This window comes from Galeopterus variegatus, unplaced genomic scaffold, assembly GCF_000696425.1.
Source record: "Galeopterus variegatus unplaced genomic scaffold, G_variegatus-3.0.2 Scaffold604, whole genome shotgun sequence".
Classification (NCBI taxonomy): domain Eukaryota; kingdom Metazoa; phylum Chordata; class Mammalia; order Dermoptera; family Cynocephalidae; genus Galeopterus; species Galeopterus variegatus.
Window position 1 is genome coordinate 67,875 of NW_007726715.1, and position 7,726 is coordinate 75,600.

Sequence of the window (7,726 nt, forward strand, 5' to 3'; positions counted from 1 at the left end):
CACGGTGCGGGTGCGACACCGAGGGTTGCGATCCCGTTGCCGGTCGAGGTACGGGCGCAACACTGAGGGTTGCGATCCCGTTACCGGTCACGAAAAAAGACAAAAAGGAAAAAAAAAAAATGCAAAAGGTATAAAAGAGTAAGTATTCAAGAAGGTGTCTCCCTCCCAGCTCTTTGTCCCAGCAATCAGTTCCCTTCATTGGGGCAGTCAGTGCAAAAGGTATAAAAGAGTAAGTATTCAGGAAGGTGTCTCCCTCCCAGCTCTTTGTCCCAGCAATCAGTTCCCTTCATTGGGGCAGTCAGTATTACCAATTTCTGGTGTGTCCTTCCATAGATAGTCTGTGCAAATAAAATCCAATACATATATATGTATTATGTGTATGTAGTGAATTTTTGTCTTTTTTAAAAATACTAATGATGGCATTCTTACAGAGTTCTGCACCTTGAATTTTTCACTTAACAATATACCTGGGAGATTGTATTATATCAGTATTTAAAGAGCTTCCCACTTTTTCCGGTTGCATAGTATTCCATTGTCTGGCTGTGAAATAATTTATTTGCTCAGTTCCCTATTAATGGACACTGCTACAGTGAAAAACCATGTACATAATTAATTTCATTTATGTGAGGTTTTTAAATGTAATTGTTAATTATTACTAGTGAGGATAACAATTTTTGAATGAACACTTACATTCTGGGCCCTGTCTGTCCTTTTCAGATATCCGGGAACTGATAGAAGTGGATGATGTGATGGAGGATGACTCTCTACGGTTTGGTCCCAATGGAGGATTGGTATTTTGCATGGAGTACTTTGCCAATAATTTCGACTGGCTAGAGAATTGTCTTGGCCATGTAGAGGATGACTACATCCTTTTTGACTGTCCAGGTAGGTCAGCAATTTGAAAGTGTTGTTTTCCTTGAAGTTGCAATAGTTCTGATCTCAGCAAGCATTTGTAGCTCTAACGCTTATTTGTTGGCTTTAATTCATTCATTGAGATTATCGAGTACTTAGTTTGTACACTGGGAATACCATAAAGGGCAAGGTAGCCATGTTCTCTGCTGTCATGGATCTCAGTAAAGTGGAGTGTCAGATAGCATCAACAAAACCACCCCAATATACTTATTTATGACAGGTGTTCCACAAGAGTAGTACAGATCGTAACATAGGAGGGAGGTCAAGAAGGCTTCTGATCAAGTAGCTTTTAAGCTGGGCCATAGTGTGAAGATGAGGGATACAGTGGTCCAGGCAGAGAGCACAGCATGCCGAAGGCCTTGAGGCTGGAAGGAACAAGGTGGGTTTGAGGCACTGAAAAGGCCAGTGTGGCTGGAGCATAATAAATAGAGGAAAATGTTGTGAGGTCAGGCTAGTAAGGGGCAGATAATCACATACAGCTTCTTAAGCCAAATAGTGAATTTTAGACTTGAACCTAACCTAGCTTTGATCATCTGTGGCCCTCAATTTTTTCCCTTCCTTTTCATTGAACATTTCTATAGCCACAGAAAAGTGCATATATCATAAGTGTACGACTTAATGGATATGCTTAAACTGCACATACCTTTATAGCACTCATTTTTGACTGGAAAAAAAGTGTGAAGAACCTCATTTTCTACATAAAAGTGGATAGTTTGTTCGGGATTCCCATATGGCATTACATTATGTTTTATGATTACTTCAAGAGGCTATAGTCCCCTTAAAATTGAATGTATTACTACCCGGGGTCGACTTCTTTTTTTTTCCAACTGTCTTTTGGGGAAATTTTGTTTCCTGTAATTTGATGATAATATTCTGGTAATGTTCTTTGTGTAGGTCAGATTGAGTTGTACACTCACCTGCCTGTGATGAAACAGCTGGTCCAGCAGCTTGAACAGTGGGAGTTCCGAGTCTGTGGAGTTTTTCTTGTTGATTCTCAGTTCATGGTGGAGTCATTCAAGGTCTGAGGATAAATCTGTTGTAGATTTTTAAATCTTGGGTACAAGCAGATGACAGTCCCCTTTAATTTTGTGACTCTGGACATTTCACAAACGATTACAGAGTTATTTAGTATTCCTTACTATTAAATTATTATGATAATGTATTTTTAACTCAAAAATAGTAAATTAGTTATATAGATTTTGGGTAACTACTTACCAAGGAAAACTTGAGGCAGGTGGGTATTTTATAAAATAGTCTATTTTTAATTTTCTGAGGACCTTTTGTCCAGTTTATGAACTATCTGAGTCAAATTTTACTTCTTGAGGAATATTAGATGGGAAAGAAAGTTAATGAAATTGGGATTTGTGATTACTTTACATTAAATCTACATCTTCCCTCCTTACCTTTGCCTTTGGGGACTAAGTGTCAACCATGTGATTAGTGAACAGTCTTTTTTTAAATATTAGCATTTATTTTATTTAGGCCAATTTTGTTCCAGTGAGGAATAGAAGCCTCTCTTTGTGCAGAGACCAGGTAGGGAACTTTGTTGGCAAGTTGATTGGTCTTCCCTTTTCTGTTTCCTCCTTCAGTTTATTTCTGGCATCCTGGCAGCCTTGAGTGCCATGATCTCTCTAGAAATTCCACAAGTTAACATCATGACAAAAATGGATCTGCTGAGTAAGAAAGCTAAAAAGGAAGTTGAGAAGTGAGTTTATTGTTCTTCCATTATCATCAGATCTTAATTGCAGAGATGAACCTTGTGTTTTATTTAGATGTGGGGTTCTGTCAGTCTATAAGTTTGGTTTCCTGATTTATTCTTCCTATTATTCATCAGTCTTCTTTCTCACTATTAAAGGTTTCTAGATCCAGACATGTATTCTTTGTTAGATGATTCTACAGGTGACTTAAGAAGCAAAAAATTCAAAAAATTGACTAAAGCTATATGTGGACTGGTAAGTTCTTCAAGTGAGGTTTTTTGGGGTTTTTTTCTAAATGACCTGGTCAAGTGTTTGCTCACATCTAACTGGACACCTTTATGAAAAGCATAGTCCAACCCTATTTCCAGCAAAGAGGAAGAGGGTGTGGAGGGGCTGTGGGCTGGTCGTTCAGCAGTTTATTTTAGAAGTAGTTATTGACAGTGGCCCATCAATTAACAAATGTGTCTATTATTTCAAACCATTTGGATTGTTAAGAACCATTTGTGCCCTTGTAAAATTTTCGGCGGTTGTTGTATCACATAAATACCCATGACACAGTAAGTGTCTAGTTACCATTTGTGCCCTTGTAAAATTTTCGGCGGTTGTTGTATCACATAAATACCCATGACACAGTAAGTGTCTAGTTAAGTAGTAAGCTGACAAGTGGTCTAGCACGTCAAAGGTCAGAAAAATCAATGCTGTTGTTCTGTCTCTGCCTATCACTCCTCCTCCTCTCTTCTCCACAGAAATGTTTTTAATCAGAATTACAAATGATTATAAAACTCAAATATAAGTTGAAAATTATGTATTTTGCACAACTTCAGAATGATGAGTCTTTCTTGAAATCCCCAACTTGTAGATTGACGATTACAGCATGGTTCGATTTTTACCTTATGATCAGTCAGATGAAGAAAGCATGAACATTGTATTACAGCATATTGATTTTTCCATTCAATATGGAGAAGATTTGGAATTTAAAGAACCAAAGGTAATTTCTGACTTGGTATGTTTGTTGGCTTTTGGTAAAAATATTTGCCAGCACTTACTGGCCTCCTGCATAATCCAGGCAACTCCTTAAATGAGTTTTTTGTCCTAGTGGTGGTGGCAGTTATCTGGGCTTTTCTGGGTGATCTCTGAAATTAACAGCTGTGCTCAATAAACGGTATCAGTTTTATTCAACATTTTGTTCAGGCAATATTGAATTAAGTCTCTTTGTGCTTGGAGCTTTGGGGTATGTGCAAAGAGGAGCTGCAATCCAGTTGGACTGGGGCTGCCCTCACATAAATCAGTAGGAAGACTAATGATAATTGTCAGTAGGACACTATCACAGCAGATTAGCTAAGGATCATTGTGAATATAAATTCAAATGAGAAATTGTTTGATGAGATATAAGCACATTAATTTACCACATATTTGGAAAAATGCTATCCATCATTGCCGTTCTTACTTTTAATGGTTTTGTTTGAGCAACACCTGGAGCTGGTGCTGGGTATTAGTTCCTTATAGAGCATTACCTGAAAAATATTTAAACATATAGTAGGTCTGAGAGGAAATGAATGTATTTTTCTATTTTGTGTTTCCTTTGTGTCAGGAACGTGAAGACGAATCTTCCTCTATATTTGATGAATATTTTCAAGAACAGCAGAATGAATGAAGAGTTTACTGAATAGTAATTGTGTATATATGTGAAGACCTTATAGCCAGACCAACAGAACATTCTTCTCTTTGAAGGATGCAGTAGTAGAAAGCTACTTATTTTAATGAAAAAAACATTACTTTGCTCTTTATCAGCAGCATGCCTGAATGAAGTCTTGAGTTATTTTGAAACTACTACTATTTAAAGTGAAATATTTTAGTATTGTTTTAGTAGCATCAATTTAGATTTTAAAAGTCAAAATTGAAATGAATGCACATAGGTTTGTATATAATATAAATTAGCACCTTTGCTACAGGACAGTCACTTTATTTTTACTGTTTGATTTTTGTTGTTTTTGAGGGTTTGTTGAGGGGCAGGAATTATTGTAACAATGTACATAGGTATATCCAAAGGAAAAAGTCTGGAAGGATATAGATAAGACCATTGCTTATCTGTATCTTCCCATTTTCCTACATTGAAAATGTGTTGTTTGTATAATTTAAAAATTAAAAGTAACCATGTTTTGAGATATATATGTATATATGTAAAAGAAATGGAAAGGCAGCACAAACCTTTCATTACACTCTTATTTTACAGGCAGAATTTTACTCAGGCAGGGCAAATTTTTGAATGAATAAATTTCCCCAAGTGTCAAATGTAGGCAGTGATTGTTTTTCTTTTGACAAGTGGCCAGTACGGGGATCCAAACTTTTGACCTTGGTGTTACCAACACCATGCTCTTAACTGAGCTAACTGGCCAGGCCCATGATTGTTTTTAGAAATGTGGTTTGTGGTCTCTAAGTGTTTAAGAATTTATACATTCCTTTAATAATAACAAGTACACACAAAAGGGCCAGCCTGTGGCTCACTCGGGAGAGTGCGGTGCTGATAACCCCAAGGCCCCGGGTTCGGATCCCATATAGGGATGGCCGGTTTGCTCACTGGCTGAGCGTGGTGCTGACAAGTACACACAAAAATGCAGATGTCATTTTTCTTTTTAACTTCTTGCCACATCGATTGAATTGTTTGTTTTCAGTATTTCTAAGTTCATTTGTGTTCTAAGTTCATTTGTGTCAAAGTAGTCCCTGGGGAATGTGTAGTCAACAGATATTTTTCTAGCACCCTCTATAGGCCAGGCTCTGCCAAAGCAAGGCTGACTCATTTATTTATCAAGTACTCCAGGCATTATTCTAAGAAGCATTTTACATAATCTCTTTCATTTAATCCTCATGACAGGCCCGGGCTTTATTGGTCATTTGGTGATGGATCTTACAGCTGATACAAATTAAGCCTTTATTGAAAACCTGCAACTCGGGTTAAATTTTTAACCATTGTTGGGCCAAGATAGCACAAGTACACCTGCAGTGTCAAATTTGATCTATTTGAATTAAAGAAACAAAATGTGAGGAGCCATAGGCATCAGTGGCAGCTTGTGCCTGGAGGCCCAGGCTAGGAGGAAGAGGCAGGTATCTGCACCATGGTCCACTGTTATAGGGCCACTCAGGAGAACAGGATGAGCGGGCAACATGGTGATGTGCTGGGCTGCTTGGGGACAGTCCCATGGTCCTTAGAGTATGGAACGGGTGAAAACACCCTGATCTCCCAGTGGTGCTAATTCTTAGAAACTTTATTGTCATGTGGGAGGGGAAGAAAGAAGGGACAACTTTTTACTTTCCCTTTTCATTGCTCCTTAAACTACACCTCCCTGGTTCAGCTTCTGCAGAGGCTGGTATGTGCCTGTGGGAAAGAAGTGAAGGGCCAGATTCCATTGCCTTTCCATCTGGATACTGGGGTTTCCAAGATAATTCTGACAGTTCTAGTTCTCAAGGATTTCACTGTCTCATAGGCAAGCCTGACGTGACTCTTCAGACAAACTTACTGAGCTGCTATGGGTGCCCAGAACTGGAGATGGAATGGGGACTTTCAAAGCAGATAGGGCCTTACTCTTATGGGGCTGACATGCTGGCCCATGAGACTATGAGCAAGGAAACATCTGATAATGGATGGCAACACGAGAAAACAGTAAAGAAATAGAGAGTGACTAAGAGGCTACTTTGGGCTCTTTGTCAAAGACCCCTCCTAAAAGGTGCTATTTGGCCAGAAATCTAAATGAGAAATCAGATGTGGGAATGTGGGGCAGAGTATTCCAGTCTGAGGGACCGGCATAAGAAGTGGCTCCAAAGCAGCAATGAACTTGGCTTTTCGCATGTGGTGCTTTGTAGTAATGGACTAAAAAAAAAAAAAAAAAAAAAATGGATGGGGGGGCTACTTTGGGCTCTTTGTCAAAGACCCCTCCTAAAAGGTGCTATTTGGCCAGAAATCTAAATGAGAAATCAGATGTGGGAATGTGGGGCAGAGTATTCCAGTCTGAGGGACCGGCATAAGAAGTGGCTCCAAAGCAGCAATGAACTTGGCTTTTCGCATGTGGTGCTTTGTAGTAATGGACTAAAAAAAAAAAAAAAAAATTGGATGTGGGGAGGGAGTGGCGGCTAGCTGATACGGAGATCCAAACTCATGATCTTGATGTTATAAGGTAAAAACCTCTTGAGTATGTTCCAGGCATGTAAGTTCTAAGCACTTTTCAGGTGACTCATTTCGCCCTCACACAGCTGTGAGGTAAAGTACTGTTGTCTCCGTTATAGAGTGAGGAACTGAGACACTGTGAGGTTAATTAACTTTCCGAAAATTACAGAGCTAGTAAACGTTGGCACTAGGTTTGAAACCCGGTGCCCACTTTCTCAACTATTACGAAAAGAACTGCATTACAAAGTAATGCACAAATCCCTTTTTTGCTTTGCTCTTCAGTTTCTCCGTTTTTTAAAGCGGTGGGTTGGGCTCATTCATTCACTCAACAAATATTTATTGATGCTTAATATGTACCACCACTGTTACAGACGCGGAGAATACAGCAGTGAACAAGACAGACAAAATCCCTTTCTTTTTGACGTTCAGATGGATGGGGAGACGAGATAAACACCACATGTAAACTAAATTATAAAAACTAAGGAAAACGGTAAAGAGGATAAGGCAGGGTGGCGGAGTGAGGTTGAATTCAAAACAGTGTGACCAAGAAATGCTTCACTGAAAAGCTGATCTTTAAGGAAAAACAAAGGAGATGATCGATCACTGGGATTCTGTAACCCCAAGACTCATATCCGTGCGCGCGCGCCTAACGCATGCGTTACACTCAAAACCCCTGCCTAGTGCTCGGGCGCCCCCTGGCGCCCCTTAAGACCGGCGCAGCTGTGGCAGCCAGAGGCGGGACTGCAAGCCGGAAGCGCCGCGTCCTCCCGTCGCCCTCCCTCTCCTGATCGCTTCCGCCTACCCCACCCGGGCCGTCGGACCGGAAGCGCCGAGCTCTAACCCGATTTTGCTGGTCTGGGTTGAAACCCGGGCGCCATCAAGATGCCGGTAAGAGTTCGAGCCGGGGGTGTGGGGAGATGGCAAGATTGGGCAGAGCGGCGGGGAATCGTGCGGGCTC

At 40.1% G+C, this 7,726-nt stretch overlaps 2 protein-coding genes across 2 annotated transcripts in view; both read left to right on the forward strand.

Annotated features, from left to right (window-relative positions):
• Positions 1 to 4,905, forward strand: part of GPN3 (GPN-loop GTPase 3) — a 12,013-nt gene extending 7,108 nt beyond the window's left edge. The window contains exons 3-8 of the mRNA XM_008570444.1: positions 718 to 885; positions 1,807 to 1,931; positions 2,502 to 2,617; positions 2,768 to 2,864; positions 3,469 to 3,597; positions 4,201 to 4,905. Of these exons, the coding sequence (XP_008568666.1) occupies positions 718 to 885; positions 1,807 to 1,931; positions 2,502 to 2,617; positions 2,768 to 2,864; positions 3,469 to 3,597; positions 4,201 to 4,263 (698 nt within the window). The 3' untranslated portion in view covers positions 4,264 to 4,905. The remainder of the gene's footprint in view (positions 1 to 717; positions 886 to 1,806; positions 1,932 to 2,501; positions 2,618 to 2,767; positions 2,865 to 3,468; positions 3,598 to 4,200) is intronic.
• A 2,597-nt stretch (positions 4,906 to 7,502) lies between these two features.
• Positions 7,503 to 7,726, forward strand: part of ARPC3 (actin related protein 2/3 complex, subunit 3, 21kDa) — an 11,303-nt gene continuing 11,079 nt past the window's right edge. The window contains exon 1 of the mRNA XM_008570445.1: positions 7,503 to 7,656. Coding sequence (XP_008568667.1) covers positions 7,651 to 7,656 — 6 coding nt within the window. The 5' untranslated portion in view covers positions 7,503 to 7,650. The remainder of the gene's footprint in view (positions 7,657 to 7,726) is intronic.